The sequence below is a fragment of the Macaca nemestrina genome, chromosome 19 (assembly GCF_043159975.1).
Source record: "Macaca nemestrina isolate mMacNem1 chromosome 19, mMacNem.hap1, whole genome shotgun sequence".
In the NCBI taxonomy this organism is placed as follows: Eukaryota; Metazoa; Chordata; class Mammalia; order Primates; family Cercopithecidae; genus Macaca; species Macaca nemestrina.
The window spans coordinates 21,066,924-21,094,484 of record NC_092143.1 but is presented as its reverse complement, the minus strand read 5'-3'; the positions used below and the strand labels follow the sequence as shown (position 1 = coordinate 21,094,484).

The 27,561-nt window shown below is 44.8% G+C and overlaps 1 protein-coding gene across 6 annotated transcripts in view; it reads right to left on the bottom strand.

Moving 5' to 3' along the window:
* Positions 1-27,561, bottom strand: part of LOC105477048 (collagen and calcium binding EGF domains 1) — a 288,584-nt gene that overhangs the window by 35,850 nt on the left and 225,173 nt on the right. For all 6 annotated transcript variants that reach the window (XR_011616858.1, XR_011616857.1, XM_011733362.3 and 3 more), the window contains 4 exons: positions 24,960-25,094; positions 22,243-22,395; positions 12,608-12,708; positions 5,956-6,076 (listed from right to left, as the gene is read on the bottom strand). Coding sequence is in view for 4 of the 6 variants with exons in the window: in XM_011733362.3 (XP_011731664.2) it covers positions 5,956-6,076; positions 12,608-12,708; positions 22,243-22,395; positions 24,960-25,094 (510 nt within the window). In the remaining 2 variants the exon portion in view is untranslated. The remainder of the gene's footprint in view (positions 1-5,955; positions 6,077-12,607; positions 12,709-22,242; positions 22,396-24,959; positions 25,095-27,561) is intronic.

Sequence of the window (27,561 nt, the reverse complement as noted above, 5' to 3'; positions counted from 1 at the left end):
CTCCAACTCCTCAGCATAGTATCCTTGTTCATGCTTGTCCTTCTTGCCAGCATTTTTCCCACAATTGCCTCTTTCCTAATCGCCCCACAGTCCCATCCTCCCTGAATAAACCATGCCATGGCACACAATCCAGCTCCCACTATTCTCTCCTTTTGTGCCTTGTCTCCATCACCACAGATCACCTGTCTCCAAAAACATTTTAACATCTCCCCCGTCGTACAAACAACTATCATCAGACAGGCACAAAAATAGATGACTTGTTGTTAAACTTGGCATAGTCTCAGTGCTGTGTCGATACAGGCCTCTGAAAGCAAGAATTAACTGCTTACTTCATTGCACACGCTTGCAGTGTATCTATAGTATAATTTATGCATGTTTATATACATTCATGCACTGCACATGTGTTTTCTGTTTATGCATATCATTTTCTTCCGAGCATTCTTAACATTTAAAAATCGGGGCCAGGTGTGGTGGCACATGCCTGTAATCCCAGCACTTTGAGAGGCTGAGGTGGGCAGATTACTTGAGGTCAGGAGTTTGAGACCAGCCTGGCCAACATGGTGCAACCCCATCTCTACTAAAAATACAAAAATTAGCTGGGCTTGGTGGCACAGGCCTGTAATTCTAGCTGCTTGGGAGGCTGAGGCAGGAGAATTTCCTGAACCTGGGAGGCGGAGGTTGCAGTGAGCCGAGATTGTGCCACTGCATTCCAGCCTAGGCAACAGAGTAAGACTCCATCTCAAAAATAAATAAATAAATAAATAAATAAAAATAAAAATTGGGAGATTTCATATAAAAATCTGGGTGCCTGGCTCTGGTTTCAAACAGGAAGCACAAAAACCACAATTCCATCAGCAGCACAACCAACCAACTGGAGTTCTCAGTAGGGGCGGCCCCTTTACGTGGGGTGAGTGCTCTCCATTTGGTTCAGTTCCCTTGCTTCCGACTGCTCCTGCCCAGCTCCCTTCTACGTATCCATGCGACCTGCTCATCTCTGTAGAGGCTGAGGGGTTTTGTTTTTTAATTCTTTTCAGAGGCCTGTATTGACACAGCACTGAGACTATACCGAGTTTAACAACAAGTCATCTGTTCTCATGCCTGTCTGATAATAGTCACTTGCATGTGTGCCAAAAAATGGTCATACCACCCTATTATGGAAGCTGATGGGGAAGAGTCCTTTAGGCGTCGTCTACGTTGACCCACAGCAGACAGAGTTGTAAACAGCTGCTTTGTATTGGGTTGGGTTTGTGGCGTTTCCCCACTTGTGTGTGGAACACAGCATGTCTGCCCACACCAGGGACTCGAGGGGATATCTTGCCGGCTCAAGGGCCGTGGTTATGTATACTCTGGGGCAGCACCTGGGTGCAGACATCAGCATGTTCACCTCTGTTTTAGGCCTTGAACATCAGCTGGGGGGATAAGGGAAGAGACAGTGGGGACCTGGCGAGCATTTTTAAAAACTTGTGATAAAAAATACACAACACAAAATTTGCCACCTTTTTTTTTTTTTTTTTTTTGAGATGGAGTCTTGCTCTGTTACCCAGGCTGGAGTGCAGTGGTGCGATCTTATCTCATTGCAACCTCCACCTCCCGGGTTCAAGCAATTCTCCTGCCTCAGCCTCCCAAGTAGCTGGGATTACAGGTGCCCACCACCACCTCTGGCTAATTTTTTGTATTTTCAGTAGAGACGGGGTTTCACCATGTTGGCCATGCTGGTCTTGAACTCCTGACCTCAAGTGATCTGCCTACCTTAGCCTCCCCAAAGTGCTGGGATTACAGGCGTGAGCCACGGACCCCAGCCCATCTTAACTATTTTTTAAATGTAGTGTTTAGTAATGTTAAGTACATTCCCATTGTTGTGCAACAGATCTCTGTAACTTTCTCATCTTGTAAAACAGAAACTCTAGACCACTGAATAACTCCCCATTTTCCACTCTGCTCAGCCCCTGGTAACCACTATTCTACTTTCTGTTTCTATGAATTTAATTATTTTAGATACCTTATATAATTAATGTGTCATTTTTTGACCAGCTTATTTCACTTAACCCAATATCCTTATGATTCATCTATATTGTAGCCTACATCAAAATTTCCATCTTTTTAAAGGCTGAATAATATTCCATTGTATGTGTATGTCACATTTTGTTTTTCCATCTTATCCATTGATGGACACTTGGGTTGCTTCAGCCTCTTGGCTATTGTGAAAAGTGCTGCTATGAAGATGGGTGTGCGAGCATCTCTTCAAGATCCTGCTTTTAATTCTTTGGGGTATATACCCAGGAGTGGGATTTCTGGATCTCATTTATAGATATAGTTATAGATATAGATATTTTTTGAGTTAGGGTTTCTGTTGCCTAGGCTGGCCTCGAATTCCTGAGCCCATGTGATCCTCCTGCTTAAGCCTCCTGATATGTTTAATTTTTTGAGGAATCTCCACACTCTTTTCCACAGTGACTGAACCATTTTACATTCACATCAACAGTGCACAGGGTTCCAATTTTTCCATATCCTTGTCAATATTTATTTTGTTGGGTTTTTTTTCCCCCTTTTTTTGAGATGGGGTCTTGCTCTGTCACACAGACTGGAAATGCAGTGTTATGTTCATGGCTTACAGTGGCCTCGACCTCCTGGGCTTAAGCCATCTTTTACACCTCAGCATCCTGAGTAGCTGGGACTATAGCCTGGCTAGCTTAAATTTTCTTTTAATTAGACAGGGTCTCCCTGTGTTTCCCAAGCTTGTATTTTTTCAAAAATAGTGGCCATCCTAATGGGTGTGGGGTGGTATCTCACTGTGGTTTTGGTTTGCAATGCTCTAATGATCAGTGATGTTGAGTATCTTTTAATATGGGTTTTGGCCATTTGTATATCTTCTTTGGAGAAATGTCTATTCAAGTCCTTTTCCCATCTTTTTTAATCAGTTGCTTTTTTTGTTGAATATTGAAGTTCTTATATATCCTAGATATTAACCCCTTATCAGATATATGATTTACAATTATTTTCTTCCATCCTGTAGGTTGTTTTTGCCCTGTTGATTTTCGCTTTGAGACACAGAAATTTAAGTTTGATGTAGTCCCATTTATCTACTGCTTTTGCTGCCTATGCTTTTGGGGTCATATCCAAGAAATCGTCACCAAATCCAATGTCATAAAGCTTTCCTCTATGTTTTCTTCTAGGATTTTCATAGTTTTAGGGTCTTCCATTTCACTCTTTAATCCATTTTGAGTTAATTTTTGCAGATGGTGTAAGGTAAGGGTCCAACCTCATTCTTCTGCATGCAGAAGGACATTGTGTTTTAACCCATTTTAGATCATCAGCTCTGTGAGAGCTTGAATTGTGTCTTATTTATTAGCATATCCTCAGATAGTCCTGGATACATAGTAGGCTGCTTAGTAAATGCTTTTTATTAAGTGATTGCATTGAAGAGACTGAGAAGATTGCTATGCTATACTTGTCTCATAATTGTTCTTTTAAACGCACATAATAATTACTTTTTGACCATACCTAACGCCTAGTACTGACAGAGCAGTGACAAGATGGAATGACATTCAGACTCCAGCACATGAAACAAAGAAACAGATACTTTAGACTTTTCATATTTAGATAAGTCTTTTTTAGTACACAGAATAATTAAGCCAAAGTTAAAAGCAGTCAGTGTTCCATCCAAACATGTCTCATACCCCTACTCTTAATACTGGTTCCAGGTATATCTACAATGAGTTTGGAAAGGGTGCCAGATCTCTCCTTTTACTAAATATTTTACCTCCAGTAGCACATAAAAGAGGCCAGAGATATCTCAGCTAGATTTACATAGTCAGTACACTACAGAGATCATAGTATGTCAAGTGCTTTTGAAATGTGGGCCTTTGATGTACAAATGGTAGCACCTTATATATGGCAGTGGAGGCCAGAAAGCAGCAGCCGCCCCCTTACCACCAAAGCTAAACAGATTCCAACCCAGAGTAGTTTCCTGTATTGGTGCTCCAGTCTGATTCACCACAGGCCTTGGAACTGGACTTTAATTTAAGGGCGAGAGAAAGCCTATTAGCTTTCTAGCTTCCCTACTAAGTCTCAATGGTGGGTACCACAAACACTGAAAGTTAAGAGAGAGAAGGAAATGGGTTTGGAATGTCCCCATTCAAAGGCTGGGTATGTTGCAAAAGCTTATTCATCCTCAATCACTCTCTGCTCCATCAAGGACCCTGGACAGCTCAAACCATGTTGTAAGCCAGATGGCAGCATTGGAGTAGCAAGCTTGCAAGGCATTTATTAAGCAAGACAGCCAGTGGCTCCCCTGCTCCTACAGTTGGTTTTGTTCTAGTGATCTAGAGCCTGGAGTTGACTTCCTCCAGAGAAGCAAAGCAAGAGCATTCTCTTAGAGGAGGGTGGAGAGCACCGTGCTAGGAAGCAGTTTATAAGGAGAGACGCCAGTCTGTTTAGAAGCAGCCAGAGGGGGCCTGTGTGAAGCATTTGCTGGAGAAAACTCCACCATGACCCAGAGTACCTCAGGCCAAGGGAATGAACGAAGAAAAACCAAATCCTGAACCATCTTATTCTCTGGACGGACTGAGATCCAGGTTTGTGTTTGAAGAGTTCAAGACATAAGTGGAGAGGAAACACACCGACCCTCTGTGAAGAACTCTGACCTTTTGTTCTTGCTGACTTTCCAACTGAAAATCCACCTGTGTCCTTCTTCTCTGGGCAATTTCTACCAGTCTCCCACATCCAGATCAAACCTAAATGCCGCTGACCATTGCAGGCTACAGTGCTCACTCCCTCCCAGCTCCCACAGCAGGAAGCATCTGTGCACTTACCTGGAGGGCATGTGGATACTGTTTTATTTATTTGCATTGGCTCTATATGTCTGGTCTTCCCAATTCGGATATCAAGAGGTCATTCATAACACCTAGCACACCGCTAAGCAATGATAGCCAGGGATAAGGCACTCAAAGGTTTAGAATCATTTGCTAACATTAATGTCATTTCCCTTACCAGTGTGGAGAAAAAAATCCATTGCTCTATCTGTGGAGGTACTCAAAATATAAAATAACTTGGAACTACTTTTTTAAGTTCTCATTGTATATTTCCCGATGAAATAATAGGATGTTTGGGATTTTCACCCAATTAATAAGTGTGAATCTTCAGGAACAGCATACTGAATGAAAGAAGCTGAAAGTATACATTCACAAGAACATATATATATATATAAAAATTAAAATATTCCAGTGATATGGAGTTCTAGAACAGGTGAGACCACAGTGAAAGAAAGCAGTTCAGTGTCTGCCTAGACCAGGGGTTGGGGAAGCAGACACATGCACATGGACACAAGGGAGATTTCTAGGGTGATAGAAATGTTCTATATCTTGAAATGTAGGATAGGAGTTAGATGGGTAAATACATTTGTAAAAACTCAAACTGTAATTTAAACGAGTACATTATATATCACCTGTATGTCAATACAGTCGACTTGGAAAAACGTATAGCTAGGTATAAAAATAAATATAGGTATAAATATGCAAACAAATAAGGGAAGGTAGAAGGAAGACTGGGGAGTAGCAGGAAGAGGCTGGCTCTGAGTTGTTAGAATTGGGCGAGGAGCCCCGAGCAGGGGGGCTTCATAATACTGTTCCATTTTTGTATATGTTAACATTTTTCCAGAAAAAAGTTTAAGATAGTTTTTTTTTTTTTTTTAACTTAAAATGATCTTTAGGAATCTTATCCAATCCCAGGACAATGACCTTTTTCTCCCAAATTGTTATTGGCTATGAGGGTTTCTCAGGCTTGAGGGGCTATTTCCCAAGGTCCTCTCATTGCCTGGGTGTGTGGCAGCCCTATGGACACCTGCCTCGTTTCTCCTCGATGGAAGCTGGAGAACACTGTCCAGCCCCCAGCAAATGTGAGCTTTTGGAAGGCTTTTTCTGATGGTGATCACCCTCCTGTGCCCTCCTCTACACTCACCAGGTGGGCCCTGGCCCCCAGGCAGGCCAGGAGGTCCAGGAAGGTAGGCGTTTGAGGCCAGCACCTTGTCACCGGTGATATACTTGCCCAGGTCAGCTGCATTGTTGGGGAGCAGCGCAATCTGCAAGGAGAAGAGGAAGCCTCGGTCAGGAAGCAATGGCAGGGGAGAGCCTCAGCATTTGTCTTGGTGGTAGAAGCTGCAAAGCCTTTTCATGAGACATATGTATATACTTTTTACTAGAGCTAGTTAGAGCTCAGAGAAACCATAAAGAGCCTCTTTCTAAACCTAGAGGCCTTCTAGGGCAAACAACTTGCATGACATTACTCAGCTAGTTAGTAGGTGAGCTTAGATAAGCTCCAGATGGCCTACATATCACTGGAACTCATTATTATCATAATTAATAGGATCTACTTATTTCATACTCTCAATTTGTTAATTATCTATTTTATGTCTCAAACATTTATTGAACACCTACTATGTACAGGTCCTGTGCTTGGTTCTATGGCTAGAGTGGTGACCAAGACATGGTCCCTGCCCTTAAAGAACTCTCAGCCTTGGGAGCCAGGACCGAGAATGTGGCTGACGGTTCCCCTGCACACCCGGAGCTGACCTTCAGTATAACTGGGCAACAGTGACTGTGGTGGTTGTAAAACGTGTCCACAAATTCTTTGACACTTTGTGATCATGTGAGTCAATTCTCCTCAGTAAACTCCCTTTAATATATACAGCTGCCCCATTAGTTCTATCCCTCTAGAGATCCCTACTACAATTCCCCTGTGACTGTCACTCAGAATTCAGTAGGGATGACTGTAAGAATCAAAATCTTGTGCAACCTGAAAGTCAGCTTTGTACAATTTCAAGTCAGGGCTCATGATTTAGAGTCACCACTGTGTTCCTGGGATACATTTAAAATGGTGCTGACATCATTGTGTCATAGCAATAGACCACCACAACCTGCAAGTGGGTACCTGTGGCCCTGGGGAGGAAGAGGAGTGAACCAGTGAATGAGGGAAATGGATCAGTCAATCTACTGCAACCTTGAGGCAATGGGTCAACACTGGCAGCTGAAGCCTGATGCAATTTTATCATCTGCTTCCAATTGAGACACTGAAACATGGATCCCACCCTTGGGCGTTGGCATGAGGCAGACTTACCTTTAAATCTCAGCCCTGCCACGTTCTACCTGTGGAATCTTGGGTAAGCTACATAGCCTGGATTTCCTCATCTATAAAATGGGGATGGTAACAGCCACCTAGAAGCACTGCTGGAGGGTTAAAGTGATGTTGTGTTTACCGTGCCTGACTCAGTGTCCAGCCATTGTCATAGACCCAGCAGAAATACTGTCTGGGGGCCTAGGCACTGTGGCTCATGCCTCTAATCCCAGCAGTTTGGGAGCCCAAGGTGGGCGGATCACTTGAGGTCAAGAGTTTGAGACCAGGCTGGCCAACATGGTGGAACCCTGTCTTGACTAAAAATACAAAAATTAGCTGGGTATGGTGGTACATGCCTGTAGTCCCAGCTACTCGGGAGGCTAAGGCAGGTGAATCGCTTGGACCCAGGGGGTGGAGGTTGCAGTGGGCCAAGATTGCACCACTGCACTCCACTTCAGCCTGGGTGACAGAGGGAGACTGTGTCTCAAAAAAAAAAAAAAAAAAAAAAAAGGCTGTCTGAGGGCTGCTCCTGGCTTTGTTCCTAAGTAGCTGTGTAACTTTGGTAAGTCCCTTCATCCTTCATTTTCAAATCTACAAAATGTGCAGCTTCAACACATGATCAAGTCTTCATATTTAAAATTTTGTAAACAGAACCTCAGGATGAGACCTGCACACAGATGGGCTCCAGAGATGCTCCCCTATTCCCCACCTATTTCCCGCAGTCCTCTTTGCTTGGTTTGGCCTCTTGTAAAAGTTACGAGGTAAGGTGGCAAACGCTGACCTCAGTGTCCCGGCTGACCTCCTGCTGGGTGGCTGCATCCTGGCTCCCTTCAGCCCCTCCGTGCAGTAGCAGAATGAGTGCAGAGTGAAGGCACTGGTACTTTAGAGGTGGCTGTCCAGAATCTCTGGCCCCACTTTCTGCATAAACACAGCAGAAGATGGGCTGTGGAATGCTAGGAGTTTGGGAGGAAGGTTGTAGTAATGTAGAAAGAGTCTGCATTTCCCCCGGATTCCAGTCAATGGAATTATACGTATCATTTATCTCATACTAGCCTTTGTAAGAGAGCTTCTGCCTCAAAGAGCCGTTGGGATGAATCCATGAGATGCCTCTTGTAAAGCATTTTGTAGAGTGCTAATAAATAATATTTTTACTTGCTAAACATTTGTAGAGCTCTTTCTAGATGGATGGCACTGTTCTCAGTTCTTTGTGAATATTAACCTTTTCTTGTCATAAAATCTTTAGGCAGTAGGTATTAATGTCCTTTTTAAAAAGTAGAACTGAGGCACAGAGAGGTTAAGTAACTTGCCCAGAGTCATACAGCCAGCAAATGGTGGGTCTAGAATTTAAACTTAGCCAATCTGCTTCCAGAATCTGTGCTCCTAACCACTAAACCAAGCGGCAACCTACAGTCACTTTTAAAATTTTTTTTTCGACACAGTCTCACTCTGTCATCCAGGCTGGAGTGCAGTGGCGCAATCTCAGCTTACTGCAACCTCCGCCTCCCAGGTTCAAGTGATCCTCCTGCCTCAGCCTCCCGAGTACCTGAGATTACAGGCTCCTGCCACCACACCCAACTAATTTTTATATTTTTAGTAGAGATGGGGTTTCACCATGTTGGCCAGACTGGTCTCAAACTCCTGACCTCAAGTGATCTGCCCTCCTTGGCCTCCCAAAGTGCTGGGATTACAGGCATGAGCCACTGCTCCGGGTCTACAGTCACTTTAACATGGATTCCCAATAATCCTGGGAAGACCCATTTTACCAGCAGCAGAGGAAACCACAAATTATTGAGAAGCCATATAACCGCCTGAGGCAAAGGTGGCGCTAGAGCGAGCAAGTGCAGCCATCACGCTGCAAATCTACTCACTTGAAATCTTAGGGGCCTCTATATTCTCAGGCCTGACTGTTGGCCCTACTCCATTCGGCCATCGTTTGCTGATTTAACACCTTTGGCACGGTTTCCCCACAAGACAGTAAGTGCCAGGCCTCTCTTTCTGGAGTCTCCCTTCCCAGGGGGACTCTCTGCAGCAATTTGACTCTCAAATCCGATAGCCCCTGCTGCCAGAACACAAGCAACTTAAAAAAAAAAAAAATGGAGAGGAGAGTTGGCTCTTAATTTTAAGTGCTCTTGTGGGACAGAGACCCATCTGAAAGGGAAATGACAGGCATCTCATCTATCCCCACATTGTCCCTTTCTCACCACATCACTTGTTTTCTTCCCACACCACAGAAGAAGTGGTGGAGGTGGAGGCACTGAGGTCTATACAGCATTTAAAAACATGTTTTTATTGCAAAATAAAGCAAAGAACCTGGAAACCTCACAACACAAATATAACACTTGCTATATATAGCAAACTGTTATAAAGCAAGCACCCCTTTAGGTGCAGCAAACCACCATGGCACACATTTAACCTATGTAACAAACCCGCCCAGCCTGCACATGTGCCCCAGAACTTAAAAATGAAAGTAAGCACCCTTTTAAAGAACTCCCGAATCAATCAACAGAACTTTGCCAGCCACCCCGGACCCCCTCCTTCCACGTGCCCTATCCCAATCAGTCTCCTCTCTTCCCCAACAAGTCACCACTTTCCTTTTACAGTAATCACTTCCTGTGTTTTTAAAAATAATGTATCACCCAACTGTGCATACCTAGACATTATGGCTTAGTGTTGCTCATTTGAAAAGCGATAGGTCTTTTAAGTTTCCTGTTGTCTGCAGACTGCCAGAACCCAGGGCATGTGACCTGTTGTGTTCCCCACGGTTGGAACGTTGCCGACTGGACATTCGTGGTGTGGTTCAACGTGTTTAAACAGCATTTTATGCTGTGGGGTTGGCCATGGTCTAGGACTGCTGGCATTTCCTTCTTGGCTAATGTTTATTTGGGCAGATGTCCTATGTTCTTTTGTGAACAAATGGCATTAGCAGCAGCAAGACGACATTAAAAACCAACTGACAGGCCGGGTGTGGAGGCTCATGCCTATAATCCCAGCACTTTGGGAGGCCAAGGTGGGTGGATCACAAGGTCAGGAATTCAAGACCATCCTGGCCAACATGGTGAAACCCTGTCTCTACTAAAAATACAAAAAAATTAGCCTGGTGTGGTGGTGGGCACCTGTGATCCCAGCTACCCAGGAGGCTGAGGCAGAGAATTGCTTGAACCCGGGAGGCGGAGGTTGCAGTGAGCCGAGATCGCACCATTGCACTCCAGCCTGGGCAACAGAGCGAGACTCTGTCTCAAAAGCAAAACAAAACAACAACAACAAAAAAAAAAAACCAACTGACAATCCAAACACTGGCACCAGAGTAGAAGTGAGAGGACCTAGGTTTTAGGCCTGCCCTCTTGGACAGTTACTTCACCTCTCTGAGACCATCAGTATCTTTTCCACGGGGTCATGGTGCTAATTAAATGTGATTCTGGATATAACGCTTTCTAGGCTGTAGAATGCAAGACATTCTAATAGGAACCTTTAGAAATGAGTTGTTCCTCATAACATTCGATGAAAGTCTGCATTAGCTTGGGATTGCCACAGTGCATTTGCAGAAAGATTTTGCTATAAGGTAGAACGACTCTAGTCCAGCTCAATTGCGTAAGAGTTACTGGAGTATTAAGACGACCTTGTGGATTTTTATATAGCTCTCCAGCAGGGTCTTTGAGGGTGACAAGTATTTCAATGCAAGTTTCTCCACTTCTTTTAACATTTTTATTTTTATGCATCACAAAAAAACATGGCAGGGAGGTTAAGGGAAAACCACACATTGATTTAGCAACTGAATTTCTGAACAACTTGTGATATTTAGCCCCCTTGTTCCTAATCTTGGCTGGAAATAAATTCCCTAAGGCACATAGATTATTTCCAGGGAAGGAAATAATCTATTTATTTATTTCCAGGGAGGGTAGCTTTATGTCGTGAGAGGTACACCTGGAGATATTGATCAACTGCCTGCCCCAAGCCCTTCCGGCTTATGAAATGCAAACTTACTTCTTCCTGGAATCCTTCTCTGGGTTTGTTTAATACAACTAACATCAACCTAAGCTCAAACTGGGGATATCTGTGTTGCATGTATTTATTTCTGTCTCTGTGTTTATAGTGATAGACAAGGTTTTCTGCCTAGTCTTCCTATTAGGATCATAAGCTACTTAGGGTTAAATCTATGTTTTATTCATAATTATCCATCAGATATATACATGTTTCCGTTAAGCAGATCATGTCGTCAGTGTTGTAAAAAAAGGCTTGCAAACCATTTCTCTTCTCAGCCTGTTGATTTACTGAACTGGTAGCTGTGGTTTTCATTACGGGCTTGCTGCATGTTTGTTGAACATGGGAAAGAGATACCATCTCAGACTTACTCTCAAGCCCTTTAGAATCACTGGATGCCAAAGTTCAACAGGGCAGATACACCTCTCTGATACGCTAAGAGTCTTGAGTGGGAGCAGTTAAACAAACCAAGAAGATTATGTTTCATCAGTGTAAGGGTGACTTCTGAGTCACTGACAAACTAGCAAATTAAGCCATCTTAGGTACAATAAATACTGTTTATATGGGTCCAGGACAGTTGTTCAAGAAGTCAGATCGCCAGATCCGTACTGGGCCATTACTCACAGCAGAACGGTGTTACTAGAAATCTGTTATACTGTCAGGCATTCACACAGCCTTTTACAAAGTGCATTGGCCCTCATCTTTGATGACATGAAGTTCCCACAGGGCTGCTTTTCTAGGTGCAGGGAGCTCAGAAAGGGCACAGGCTATAATTTTTAAAAGTGAAAAAGAAAGCTATTGCAGAAATTCCTTACGAGCTTATGGCAGTTTATAGAGACAATATTCTCCATAAATAATATACAGATCTTAGATAAAACAGAATCACATGGGTCTTTCCCAGGACATGTATGGAAATTTGATTTTTGAGTTGGAGTTTCGCTCTTGTTACCCAGGCTGGAGTGCAATGGAGTGGTCTCAGCTCACTGCAACCTCCGCCTCCCAGGTTCAAGAAATTCTGCCTCAGCCTCCCAAGTAGCTGGAATTACAGGTGCCCACCACCATGCCCAGCTAATTTTTGTATTTTTTAGTAGAGATGGGGTTTAACCATGTTAGCTAACCATGTTAGCTTGAACTCCTGACCTCAGGTGATCCACCTGCCTCAGCCTCCCAAAGTGCTGGGATTACAGGCGTGAGTCACTGCACCCGGCTGGAAATTTATTTTATGAGAAGTTGCAATAGCTATAGCTCACCCTCTCTATGGCTTTGCCACGTGTCCCTTACCTAGTGTTGATTTTAATAATCGCCTCTGCAATCCCTTGCCATCATTGTGTCCTGTTGCTCCTTGGATGGCTCTGAGGGTGGGCAAAGCATCCCAAATCCATCCAAACCTCACTGGCATCAACTGCGTGAATGCTCAATGTGGATAATTTATTTTCTTATCATTTGTAAATATCCTTCCACCTGGCCTTGGCCAAGCCCTCCTTCCATCACGCATCATCGTTCCCACCCCAGCGGCACGTACCTTTTGCTTCAGCTGCAGCACGGTCTGCTTCATCTGGTAGAACTCCTTGCACGTGGCACAGCAAGTTCCAGCTTTCACCGCGTTCTCAGACTTCTCATGGCCTGAGAAAGGAGATGGGCTCAGTCCTGTCTGGGAGGCTGGATGCAAGCCAGACTCAGACAGCATCGGGAAGGGTGGTCCCAGGGACAGAGCGGCTGACAGCGGGACATGTGAGGGCTCAGCTGTGGGTGATTTTACAGCTCTCGGGTCCTGCCAGCACGCTCCAGGGTCACGGAAGAGTGGGGGACAAAGAGAGAGGGTTGCTGCTAGAAGTTGAGCTCAGCTGTTCCTATTTAGACATGCCAGGAAGACCCTGATCTTCCTTTCATGTGTGAAAATGCGTACCACGGCCCTTTTATCAGTGCTTTTCCAGAAGGCAGGCTCTATAAATCTGACATGATTTATACTCCTCTGAAAGGGCTAATGTTCACACATTATAAATATTCCCCAAGCTCAGGCACTGGGCCTTAAAGTTGCCTTTATCACCTCTGCTAATCCAATTCTTCAAAGGGAGCACAGCAGTGGGCTGGGAGCTGACCTCACTGATGCTTGAGGCCAGGATAGGAAATGCCCCAGACACTTCGCCACCCCATCTGGGGCCACTCGCAACAGCAACAGAAAGGCAGTCGGGCCCATCCACTGCAAAGGGTCCCAAACCCCAGCTGTAGAACATTAGGTGCTCCATGGGCTTTTTGTAAAAACATTCTTTGCTAAAGGAAAACTGGGTGAAGTAAATGGTGATCTGGCCAAGAATACAGACAGCTCTCTTCCTCCTGGCACTGGAATGGGCTACTTAAGCCTGCATGCTGGGAAGACCAGACACCTGGGTCACCTCGCTGCTGAGGACCTTGCACAGACTGCCAAGGTGTGTGCCAAAGGTGGCAGCAGTGTGGGCTGAAAGTGCTAGGTTGAGGGTGTTTTGTTTGGGCAGGCAGGACAGTCTGACACCCAGGGAAGCATAAACTCTCCTCGCTTAACAGCCCTTTGGCGTTGGGCCAGGTGTGCTGTTTGTGTGACATAATAACCACGACTATCTAGAACGCAGACTGGGGAAGTCGGTAACGCGTGACCATCTCTTGTGCTTCCTGGCCCGTATCATTTGCTTCTTACTGTTCCTCTCTTCTGCAAAGCCCTCTGTTCCATCTCCACTTGTTGAACCCCACCAAGATGCAGATCAAATGTTCCATAAAGCCTGCTCTCAACCCACAGAAGTCTGAAAATCAGGCAGCATTTACTGTGTGTCCCTCCCACTCACAGGCTGGTCTTCTAGGCTTCCCTGGAGAGCGGTTCTTAGGGCACATGCCAGTGTGTAAGCTGCCTAAGAACGAGGCTCACTTCTTGGTATCTCACATAATGGATGCTCACAAAATGTTTGGGAAATGGGTTGTTACAGGTTGAATTGTGTCCTGTTTGCCAATTCACGGGAAGTCCTGATTCCCAGTGCTTTAGAATGTGACTTTATTTGGAAACAGGATCATTTCAGATAAAATTAGTTAAGATGAAGTTATACTGGAGTAGGGTGGGATCCTAGTCCAATATGATTGGTGTCTTTATACAAAGGGGAAACTTGTACACAGGAAGAATGCTATGTGAAGACAAAGGCAGAGATGAGAGGCAGTGGAAGCCAAGGAACACCAAAAACTGCCTGCCGATGACCAGGTGCTAGGGAAAGGCATGGAATGGATTGTCCTGCACAGCTGTTAGAAGAAACCAACGCTGCTGACACCTTGGACTTCTAACCTCAGACCAGAGGCAAATTTCTGTTTAAGCCACTTAATTTGTGGCGTTTTTCTATGGCAACCCTAGGAAATGGACACTTGAATGGATGGAGAGATGGGCATGAGGGCAGCCCACATGTAGGCGAAACTTCCTTACACAGCCCGGCTGCCCAGTCCTCTCCCTGGTGACATATGCAGTGACCAAGGCTTCTGCCCTTTGGGAGGTGAGCAGGCCCAGAGGCAATCTGGCAGCTGAGGTCTCAGACTGTGCACCCTCAGCACACAACAGCAGGCAGTTTCAGAGCTTACCTGCTGCACTGCCATCCCTGCACCATGGGAGACCTGGTATTGGCAGCACCCAAGCTAAGCACACATTTCTCAAGCCATCAGGTTGACACAAATGATGCCACGCTGTGTAGTTGAGTTGCCACAAGTAACAGTGTAATTATTGAATATGCAGTATCAACCTAGCTCTTCAGGCAGGTTTTGAATGTGTAATTGGAGAAAAACACTTGAATCTCTGCAAAAGTGGCAGTTATAAAAAATCCACTTTATGTGTAACCAACATAACAGGGCCATCCTTTTAATGCCTGCTTTCTAGGCGAATTCCCATAGCTTCCTCACCTGTACTCCCTTCAGTTGGCACACTGGAGGGATGGTTTTGACTCACTGCAGCTGTGTGACAATGAGCTGAGCAGTAAGGGGGAACAGGGAAGGTCTTGTATCAGAGATGGTAAAGTGAACTGATTACCAGTACAAACTTGAGTCCCATTGTTCTGGATGCAGGTACCATCTCTGTCACTGAATAGGCTCAGCGACCTTGGGCAGGTTACTTGGCCTCCACAAACCCCACTTGCCTCGACCATAGCCCTGGAATTACAATTCCTGCCACATGTGGCTGCTGTGATGACTGGGCAAGGTAATGCATGGAAAACCCTCAGCACAAAGCTTGGTTGTAGGTAGATGGGAGGGGATGTCTAGCAGTTTTCAGGCTCACCAAACCCTTTAAATTTCCTTTGCATGATAATCCCAGAACCCTACAATAACAGTATTAACATGAATAGCAAAATGAGGGAACTGAGGTCTGGCGACTTCCTGAAGAGCATCTAGCAAGTATCTGAGGTGGGTTTAGAATGGAGTTGTCCTGAAATTAAGTCCAATGCCTTTTCCACAAATCAGAGAGTCTCCTTTGGGTTTTTTATCCCTGTTCAATGTACCAATTTATAATCCTATGGAGCTTGAATACTCCTGAAAACCAGAACTATTTAGCTCAATCTCCAACAGAGTAAGGCAGGCAAGTTTCCACGCAATAATATACTTAGTTGTAAAGGGCAAACACCTTAACTTTGGTTGTGCTGACTGCAGGAAACGGTGGGCTCTTGCATGAAAAGATGACCCAGGCTCCAGGTTTATTATGTTAATACCTAAGGACAGATAAATGACATCCATCTTTCCCAACCAGTCTTTCAGCCATTCCATCTCATCTACTGGTCAATGTATACAATACCATCATCAATCTAGTCTGTCCATCAATCCATCCATCCATCCATTCATCCATCCATCCATCCCTCCATCCACCCATCCTTCCTTCCTTCCATCCATCTTCCCATCCATTCCATCTTCTTAACCACTTATCTATCCATCTGTCCGTCCGTCCATCCATCCATCCATCCATCCATCCATCCATCCATCCATCCAACCATCCATCCATCCATCCAACCATCCATCCATCCATTCATCCTTCCATCCTTCCATCTATCTTCCCATCCATTCCATCTTCCTAACCACTTATCCATCTATCCTCCCATCCTTCCATCCATCCTCCCATCCATCCATCCATCCATCCATCCATCCATCCATCCATCCATCCATCTTCCCATCCATTCCGTCTTCTTAACCACGTATCCATCCATCCGTCCATCCATCCAACCTTCCCTTCCTTCCATCCATCTATGGAGCATCTGCTATTAGCCAGGTCCTGTGTCAGGCACTGAGAATGTAAAATAAGTGAGGATATCCATTTAACAATTTTTCAGTTCATCTTTAAGAATCTAGCCCTGTCGGCAGAGCTGGGCCACCATGAACAAAGTTAAAAGCTCATGTTTCTGTCCACTTCTACTTTTACATACTCAGTTAAATTTTCCAAGTGTTAACGTGATTAAGCAATTGGACAGCTTCACGATAAGATAAACCTCTTTACCAGATTCTAGACTATTTCATTTAGATCATAGAATGTTAGAACATATCTTTTGTTCAATCTCTTTTGTAGAAAAGGAGAGTGAGAGCCAGAGAGAGAAAGTAACTTGCCTTAGGTCTTTCAGATTTGCTGTGTGTAGAGACCACAAACTCAACTGGGTCCCAAGTGGCTGTTCTGGAGGGGTGGGTACATGCAGTGAGCCTGCTATTGGGAATTCTGTTGAGGACACCTGAGAGCTATCTGCTGGCCAGGCTCCAGGGCAGAAGCTCTGCTGAGTGACCTGTTACATGAAAATTCCTGGGCTGTTTTCTGTTCTGTTGTGGAATTATCAGAATACAGAGAACCAAGATTAACATTATCCAGAAGACTTGAAGCTCCTCTGACACAGAAGTACACAGCATGGTAATAAGAAGTGTAGGCGCTGGTGCAGCTGCTGCTACCTAGTACCTTTTAAATTGGACAAGTCATGGTTTCTGTGAATGCCCGTTCTTTGAACGGTAAAAAGGTAACAGCACCTATCACTTGGAGCTGCTACGAGGAGCCAGTGATAAGATACATAGGTTCCCAGAACAGTGCCCAGCTTATGGTAAGAGCTCTATTCATAGCACTCATTGTTATGCTATTTATTGTTGGTATTACTATGATTCAGTTCTCTACAAAATTAGACATGTGGGGTTGGGACCTTATATCACCCTTTCAATAGAGCTCTCGAGGGTTTAAAGATAAACAAGGACTCATACCTTTTGTATATGTAGACCTGGAACATAAAACCTACTCTGATTTGGGGTTCACATCCACCTTGCAATTTGTCTACGATGTCAACATGGAGCTATAAATAATCTCACATATGCTACATTAACAGTTTACTTAGAAATTGGGGTAGCTATCGCTGCATGTTTTTAATCCTCTCAACTAATGCTGTGGTCACACCTCTGGGAAAAGCCTGGGGTGGTATCGCTTAACACTTTTTCTTCAACTTGTTCAGATTTTAAAGGTGCAATATTATTGATTAGCCACATGGGGGCAAGAAGCTCTAATTTTTCCTGAAGTTGACCAGGACGTCTATCCTAAGCATTAGAAATTGTAACGCCTTAGATATCTTAGAAAAACCAAACAGTGTTCCCGAAATATTTTATATGGGCAGTGCCAGAAATGAACAAAGCATGTTTGTGTTTAAAAGTTGATTGTGCAGATTTGTGCTCTGGCTGTAATGCTCAACCCCGGAGGCACATTACAATCACCTGGGGGGCTTTTAAAATATGAATTCTGCTGCATACCACCCATCTGGGGTCTGCAAGGCAACAGTATCAGCATTTTTTAAAAAAGCTCCCCAGGTAATTGCAAGGTTGAGAACCGCTGATCTATGGATTAGTGGAGCTTGAAAGTAATATGAAACACCTGGCCATCTGACACTGCCCTGTAATAAGTGATACCAGGGGTCATGGTCACGTTATCAGAAAATAAACAAAAGTTGAAAAATAAAGACTGGCAAGCTAATTACTATGGAGCCAACATTTCCTTAATTTGTCTCCCTATTGAGGCTACAGACTCCCTGGGGTGACTAAACTGGCTCCGGCTACATATTTTCAAAGAGAAAATCAAAGTGACTGAATGTCCATTAGCCAGACGGCTTGTCTCAGAGAGCCCAGAGCCAGTGGATTGCAACCTCTCAAGCCTCAGAGGCAGTCCTGAGGCCAGCCTCCCTTCTCTCCCCCTGGATTCTTAACAACCAGCTGAGGTTGTGTTTGATTTCAAATTCCTCCGATTGTAACAATACAGGCATTAGATAATGCAAAGTTAAAAAGGAAAACCGAGGAGGAAGAGATGATTTCAGATCACATGTGGTTATACTCAATAATCACTCTCAATTCACAAAAAACGACCATAATGAAATAGTGAGCTTACTAATTAGTCCAAAACAGATGAAAATGCTTCCTGGCTTCTGATGTTCTGGAATGTGGGGCTCTTTAGGCCTCTGACATTTCTTATTGCTGAACTGAACGCTTGGATGTTTAATAATTCATCTTTCAGATATTTTGAGGAAAGTCCTCTGCTTAGAAGTTGCTGAGGCTGGGCATGTTTCTAAATCTCAGTACTTAGAGAACTAAGAAATGTAGGCCTGGACCAGGTGCTGTGGCTCACGCCTGTAATTCCAGCACATTGGGAGGTCGAGGCAGGCGGATTGCCTGAGATCGGGAGTTTGAGATCAGCCTGGCCAAGATGGTGAAACCCCGTCTCTACTACAAATACAAAAATTAGCCAGGCGTGGTGGCGCACGTCTGTAATCCCAGCTACTTGGGAGGCTGAGGGATGAGAATCGCTTGAACCTGGGAGGCAGAGGTTGCAGTTAGCAGAGATTGAGCCACTGCACTCCAGCCTGAGCAACAGAGGGAGACTCTGTCTCAAATAAATAAATAAATAAATAAATAAATAAATAAATAAATAAAATTAAATAAAAAAATGAGGCCTGCACATGGAATCACAGGGCTTGCATCACTTATGCTAAATCACACCAAATTTTGAAAAATATTTGAAAGGGTGAAAAGGTCTTCAAAGCTCATATAGTTTAACCTTCTCATTTACAGATAAGGAAACTGAGGCCCAGAGACCTGCTCATTATTGCTCAGTTAATACTGAACCAACTTTGGTTCTGTATTACTTCAAACTCCCAAGCCTAGGAACTTTCCACTGTATCACGGCCATTAAAGAAATGATCCCCTTCCCCACCACCACTGGCCCTTGCTAGGCCACACTGCTGAAGAGTGGAGGCTTTTTTTTTTTTCCTGCCAGAACCATCAAAGCCAGCCCCCACCTTCCCAGCAGTCCAATCTCTCGAATTATGACTTTAATGTTCAGAGCATACAATGGCCTGTCCTTTCTCATAATTTTAATGACGTGTATGAATTGCTTGCCTCTACCCTTCTCTCTACCCTTGAGTTTCTACCCTCAAATATTCCTGGTTACTGGTGTTTGAATTTTGTTTGACTAAAATATAAAATCAAATGCTAGTCCTTTGTGCATAGTTGATAAATTCAGTGGAGACAAATTACTGAAAATCCTGAGCGATTCTTTTAGAAGGGTCCTGCTGGGGAGCATCCTTAGTGGAGTCATATCAGGTTTCCCTTTTAAAGACTATTTGCAATTGCTATATTTGGGGAAGGATGTTGATGGAAAAGAAAGAGGAGAGGATTCCCAGACAAGTGTAATCGTTTTTTTTTTTTTTTTTTTTTTTGAGACAGAGTTTTGCTCTTGTTGTCCAGGCCAAGTGCAATGGCGTGATCTTGGCTCACTGCAACCTCCGCCCCCCAGGTTCAAGGGATTCTCCTGCCTTAGCTTTCCGAGTAGCTAGGATTACAGGTGCCACCACGCCCAGCTAATTTTTTGTATTTTTAGTAGAGATGGGGTTTCACCATGTTGGCCAGGCTGGTCTTGAACTCCTGACCTCCAGTGTTCCGCCTGCCTCAGCCTCCCAAAGTGCTGGGATTATAGGCCTGAGCCACTGTCCCCAGCCAAGTGTCATCTTTTGCAATGCGTTTTGTGTTACAGTAAGGCTCAATGATACAACCAGCAGAATGCTCTTGATTAAACAGGCCATCCCTCATTAAGTCACCTGTAACTCTCTCTCAATATGGCAGAATGGAAGGTACTATCCTACTTCCATTCATCAGATGCCATGCAGTCTACAGAAAATCACTTCTCTCTGAACTCTGGCTGCTTCATCTGCTGATAATCAACATCCTTGCCTGAAAGTTGACCAGATGGCTTATCATGGCCCCAGAGCTCAGATCTTTGATGCTAAGTTGATATTTTCTAAACTGTTTTTCAGGATACCATCACTTGTGATGTGTTCGTAGGTTTCTTAATTTTGGGTGTGATTTGTTCTAGGAACTCCCAAGGAAGGTCCAGACCTAGCCAACAGAGCTCCAGCCACCTTCCCTTCCTGAGGGAAGTAGAGAAGAGCTAAGCCCTAGGCTTAGGGAAGAGGACAGCAGCTTCCTGGGCTACAAGTAGTGGATACAGGAGCTGGTGACTGTGTGGCACCAGCCTCAAGCCCTCTAAGTGGCTGAGGGCTTTCTCCCCTGGGAACTGGTTCTGCCAGCCATCGTCAATGGAGTCCGTTTTGCTTCAAAGTTCACCCTGACTAGACAGGCCCTTGACATTTAGGCTAAAATCCTACATTTTCGTGGCTAGGCTGGCACTGACACCTTGGCAGAGGGACCAGAGTTGCTTCACATATGCATGTAGTGGTATTTTGATGATCAAGGCATTGCCTGAAGCATTGATATTAGTTTAGGGGCTCTCTTTCTCCTTTCTCTTTCTTCTTCTCTCTTTCCTCTTTCCCCATCCCTCCCCTTTTCATCTCTGCCTCGTTCTTCTTTCTTTTTTCCTCTGAACTCAAATAAGGAAATAACCCAACCTTCAGGATGATCATATGCTTGAGTGACCAGACATCTCAGTTGAATGTCGCTGACAGAATGTAAATCAGCTTCTCAGCTCTGTGCTAAAGGCCCAGCTTTTAGAAATTTTCCAGCTGCCTGTGGACTGATACTTCTGTGAAACACAAAGATGAACCACTACAAAAATAAGATGTAAAATGCAAGCATAAATTTTTGGATTTAAACAAAATTCCTCTGTCAGATTGATATAAAAATTTCTAAACACTCTCAATTTTTGTTTTTATCCAATTATGAATCTTGCCTGTCCATAGACCATATTTTGAGTAGCATGGATACAGATTGTTACCTTACATGGAGATATTTCATATTTATATTTCAGCCCATTTTCTTTGGGAAAACACAGCGTTTCTGGCCTCTTCTCTGCTCATCTTAGTTTGTCTAAACACATATCTAAGCCTTACTGATTTCTCCAAGAGCACATCACTTCAGCTTGGTGGAGAGCTTCCTCCAGTACACACTAGCTTACAACCCTTGAGCTAATGGGCACCACTCTGATTCTTTCTCTTTAGAAGTTTGAACTTACATTCTGTTCCCTAGGTCCCATTTACCATTGGTATATGTGCCCCTTCCTGTCCACTTGTCCTTTGAGGTACCTGATTGGGCTCTTAAGTAAATATATAAAAAATACGTTACATATATTACATATAACTACATATATATATATAAACTGCATGATATGGTTTAGCTGTGTCCCCACCCAAATCTCATCTTGAATTATAGCTCCCATAATCCCCATGTGTCGCAGGAGGGACCTGGTAGGAGGTAGTTGAATCATGGGGGCAGGTCTTTCCCATGCTGCTCTCATGATCGTGAATAAGTCTCAGAGATCTGATGGTTTATTAATACAAAGGGAAGTTCTCCTGCACATGCTCTCTTGCCTGCTGCCATGTAAGGTGCGCCTTGGCTCCTCCTTTGCCTTCCACCATGATTGTGAGGCCTCCCCAGCCATATGGAACTGTGAGTCTATTAAACCTCTTTTTCTTTATACATTACCCAGTTTTGGGTATGTCTTTATCAGCAGTGTGAGAACAAACTCATACAATAAATAATTGTGTATAATTTTATATAGGCACTTGGAAACTTTAGATATTAAACATAATGTGGCATACATTGTATATAAAATTATATAGCATAAAATGATATTTATATATGCAATTCTATATCATATCTATATAATATACAAAAACATGTAATTAGGGAGATATTTAGACTTGCCTTACTTACCAGTGTCATTGGGATATTTGTCTCCTTTGGTACACGTCTTCCCATCATCTTCCTGGATGTAGCCTTCCCGGCACTCGCAGCGGTAGCTGCCCAAGGTATTGATGCAGATGTGGGCACACAGCGTCCCATTGGTGCTGGCACACTCATCAATATCTGGTTTGAACCAAATGTAGAGAATACTCAGTTTCTGAGAATTCACTTCTAATACAACAGGTGACATTGGGCTTGGCCTCTCTGTTAATAACAACAAAGGACACTTGGGCCGACGTTGATCAGAGAAGCCTGGAATAAAGCAGGGAGCTAGAAATGTAGGCCATCCGTAAAAACAGCACTTTTGGCCAAGTGGCCATTGTTACAGGCTGATTAGTGATGGGGTTCCTGGCTGTGGCTCTGCCACTCCCAAGACATGTGGCTTAGACTGCTAGCCTTCAGATCTCACTTACAGAACAATGACAATGAAGCCTGCCCTAAACACTTCATAGGGCTACTTAGAAATGAAAATGAGATCACCAGTGGCAACACTCACTTAGAGAAGAAAACATTACAGAGATGATTTTTTTGTGAGTGCCCTACTGTGCTGAGGATTTTTAAGTTTCCCTTTATGGTGTAGGTTCCAAACAGCATGATGGTGACCCACAGGTCACTTAGGAATGGTCCCTTCCCAGTTAAAAGCCATGATGGCACCTGGGAAAAGATACTTCTAATAAAAGAAAATAGTCATAATGGGTCTAATGGAAAGAGTCTTCCCCAGAAAATGTCTGCCTCATCAGGAACTCAGACAGACCCCTCATGGGCTGTGGAAATGAGCCATGGGACCACCAAACAAGTCCCCACGAAGAGCCCATGTTAACTACGCACATCATGGACTTGTTCCCCTGCTGCATGGTGGAAACAAAAACGTTTCCCACCACGAGGACAGTGGGAGGCCCAACTTCATTTCCTGTTCACTGGTTGAAGACACTGGGTAGCAGTGGGTGGGAACCGTGGCATGCAGCCCCAGACTGTGCACATGTGCTGGGCAGACAGAGGCCAGCGCTGAACTTGAGGATGGCAACAACTTCCCAGCCACTCCCTGCACAAGCTACCAGTGACCCAGTCCCTGTATATGCTGAGGGGAGGGTGGTCATCTGGACGCTCCCCTGGCAGTACCGACTAGGTCATCTGTGGACTGGATGTTGCAGCTGCATCCTCCTCTGCAATTCCTCAGGCTCGCTGCCTTTCCCCAGGTGTCCTAAACCTACATGTGATGCTGCCTGTACTGCCCAGAGAGAGGAGATTAAGCTGATATCAGAAATAGAAATAGAACTCTTAGTAGAAGGCAAGTTCTGCTGGTACCCAAGCCCCCAAGCAAAAAGAACAGGGGCTGGGTGTGGTGGCTCATGCCTGTAATTCCAGTGCTTTGAGGGGCCAAGACAGGGGGCTGAGTCCAGGAGTTCCAGACCAGTCTGGGCAGCAAAGTAAAATCCCATTTCTATAAAATAGGAACAAAATTAGCTGGGTGTAGTTGTGCATGCCTATAGCCCCAGCTACTCAGGAGGCACAGGTGGGAGAATTGCAGGAGCATGGGAGGTCGAGGCTGCAGTGAGCCAAGATCATACCACTGCACTCCAGCCTGGGCAAGAGTGAGACCCTGTCTCAAAAATAAATACATGAAGAATAGGCTTCAAGAGCTGCTATAAACTGAAGTAAGATCCTTGTGCCTGGGACCTGAGCCTCATGGAATGGCCTGTGCCTTTCTCTGCAGGAGAGGCCAGAGATCCCTGCTCCATTCACTTGGGAGTCACAATTCCATTCTCTGGCATTGTGGGGCACCATTCCCACATGCTGACAGGGAGAAACCAGAGGACCTACAGTTGGAACTTCTCAGAAATGGTGCTCCCTAGAGCCCCTGCTAGGCTAGAGAAAGAGGGATGCTCATGACAGCTGGTTTATTTCCCACGTAGTCTCTGCAGTCTCTGCAGTTCATCCTCCAGCTGATTCTTAAATCTCATCATGCCTATGAATCATTAGAGGCATTGGTGTAAATATGCATGTGTGGACCCACTCTCAGAGTTGTGATTCACTAGGTGTGGAGAAAAGGCCAGGATTTTTTTCTTCCTAAACGAGGACCCCAGATGTTTCTCAGGTTAGCTATGAACTGACCACACTTTCAGACACATAGTTCCAGAGGAAAAGGAGCCATAAAGCTGCCTTAGAACCTCAAGGAATGCACGGCTGGGACAGCCAGTTCGTGAGGGCGACAGTAAACAGGCTGGTGCCGTGGGTGGCGCAGGCTCTGCTCAGCTGCAGCCCAGGTGGCTGGCTTCGGCTCTCTCCGACTTCCTCCCAACCTGTCTGCCATATGGCTACTTCCTTTTATCCCCAATCATCTTCTAAGAGAATGTTTATTCTTGTTTTGTTCTGTCTGCGTTTTTACGTTTCTGACCATTTATACTCTGTTTTACATTATTCCAGTTTATATTTGGGCGTGTTCCCCTTCTCCTGCTCTTATGTCTCACCGCCAATTAGGACCTCACTGGTACCAGATCCCGGAAGAATTCCTGGGGCTTAGTTGGTTTTAGTAATTGTGATGAAGGGCAGTGATAAGCTATCCCTAGGATAATATCAAACACAACTTCATCCAGCAAGTACGAGAACTGAAGGGTCCAACCAAGGACAGAACCGTCTGAACAAGGCACATGTTCAGAAGCTGGAAACAAAGCACATTCCCAACACACCCAGACAGTATGGCTTCTCCCGCTTCCGGTGTCTCTCCCGGTCATATCGGTATCCCGGATAACAAGTACACAGCACTCGGCCAAAGTTGTCTGTGCATTGCTGTTCACAGGGAGCCTCGGCACAAACGTCGTAATCTGAAAAAGCAAAGTGAGAGCTCACGTCAACCACGGGAGGAGGCGGGGTAACCTGGCCCTGGCCTGGAAAGGACTTTCTGGGCTGGGCTCTGCTCAAGAGCACGTGTGAAGTGTGGACAGATACACTTAGAGGGACAGGAACTCTTTCGGGCTGTGGGGCACCTTCTAAGAGTACTGCAATGGGTAACATACATGGCATCACATCACTCGTGATATTCCCCCTAGGTCGCCTCATCATCCTTTAGTCTTTGTCACTATCCAGAGAGAAAAGACTCTTAAGAGGGCCAGACTCTGCGGATTCCCTCGGGGGTGGGGTGCTGTTTTGTCTTGTTCATCAACTGCTGTAGAGGCAGGGGACTCCACCCAGCAGAACACTAAACAAAGGCCAGCTGGGGTGACAGGCGCTGGCGTCATCATATGGGAGGAAGGGCTGGAAGTCAGGCAGGCTCAGAGAGGTAGGAAGGGGACTTTGTGTATACATGTCTGGACTCATGCTGCTAATACCTGAGACTCGGTAATTTACAAAGGAAAGAGGTTTAATTGGCTCACAGTTCCACATAGCTGGGGAGGCATCACAATCATAGCTGAAGGTAAATGAGGAGCAAAGTCGCTTCTTACGTGGCAGCAGGCAAGGAAATGTGTGCAGGGGAGCTCCCCATCAGATCTCGTGAGACTTATTCACTAACATGAGAACACCACGGGAAAGACCCACCCCATGATTCAATTACGTCCCACCAGGTCCTTCCCATGACACGTGGGAATTATGGGAGCTACAATTTAAGATGAGATTTGGGTGGGGACACAGCCAAACCATATCACTGTGTAACAGAAATGTGCATGACTTATAAGAGAGCCGATGCTTATATGTTTATACCGTATAAATGTGCATCCTGGGGGGTTGATCTCTCATGCTGAGAAGGGATTGGATGAGTTCAAATGGTTAGAGGTCTCTTTCCAGCCCTCAGCCTGTGCAAACTGAGGTGGATACACTGCTACTCATAAAGAATTAGGGCATCTGCTCCTCTCAGTTCCCAGGAACTGATATGTAATGAGCCTCTGAAGGGACTTTGGCTCTAATGCAGTAGCTCAGGCACAACACTGACTCCCAGGCGAGAGCCAGCACCTCATTAATCCTTTGCACTATCTCCTCCAGGTGCTGACAGATAAACTATCCTTGGACACCAAGTGAGTCTGGCTTTGCCCCACCACATATGAAGGTGAACGGGTGGGCCGTCAGCTCCTGATGCAGGGAAGGTTTGTGTGACAAGTATTGTGCCATTCTCACAATGACCTGGAAAGCTGCCCTTGTAAAATACTCCTTCCCATGATTGTGATTTCAGGCCTGCTTTGCCTGCATGGTGTTCTGACCAACCCTGCAGACTGTCTCTAGCTACACATTTCCTCCACTTGGCATCACCTCTAGGCAGCCAAGGTTCTGTGCTCTTTATGTTGGAGAGCATGATCCTGGCATAACTGGCTGTGAGCTTCCCTGTTGGCTATTGCCACCATTCCGCAGCAGCTGGCAAGGGGAAGGAGGAGGCAGAGAGGCTGTCAAAGTGTTTGAGTTGATCATGGTGCCTAACAAGGCAGTTCCCTGTCTCTCCTACCATTCCTGCTTCCCTGAGGAACCACTTCCAACTCTTCCAGCTGATTCTTTCTACACTCACTTCTGCATCTCTAAATAGCGGACTGCATTGCTTCTTTATTTTTATTTTAAATCCTCTCTAATGACTTCCAGTAACAGAGGAGATGCACGGAATTTTTTTATGGCCTCCTGTCCCCTGCAGTCATACCCGTAACTTTCTATTCCCTCCATCTGGCCAATATAGTTATGATGAAATTTTGATGTGATAATCTTTAGTATTTGTACCATAATGACGACATAAAAGCTATTCTTTGCTGAACCTGGAAGTATGCTTGAATTACTTGTACCTTCTTGAAGATCTTTTTATCTTCTCTGGAATTAAAAGAATTATCTTGTATATTTTTGGGGCGCCAGTTACTGAACTTTCTCTCTTAGCTTCAAACACCCACCTTCTTCTATGGGCTACTTTGTGACTTGGGCTCTGGAGTCCACATTCCTTTGTCAGCTGCCAACCTCTTAGTTTCTGACAGTGACACACATAGAGACACAGACAGAAACAGGGAGGCTGGAAGAGGAAGAAGGGATATCTATCTTTTTCTGTTTTGCTTCCTGAGATTCCTATTCATGAAAGCCTAATATCAGCCTTTCTCTTCCATCCCACTAGCAGATTGTTTCAATAGCAGCTGCAAGCCGGGCATGGTGGCATGTGCCACCTCCGGAGGTTGAGGTGAGAGGCTGACTTGAGGCCAGGAGTTCAAGACCAGCCTGGGCAACATAGTGAGATCCTGTGTCTACCAAAAAGAATACAGTGGCAGCAAAATCCAGCTTGAATTTTTTCTAACACTTGCAAAAATCAGCCTCATTGTATCCCATTTCAGAGAC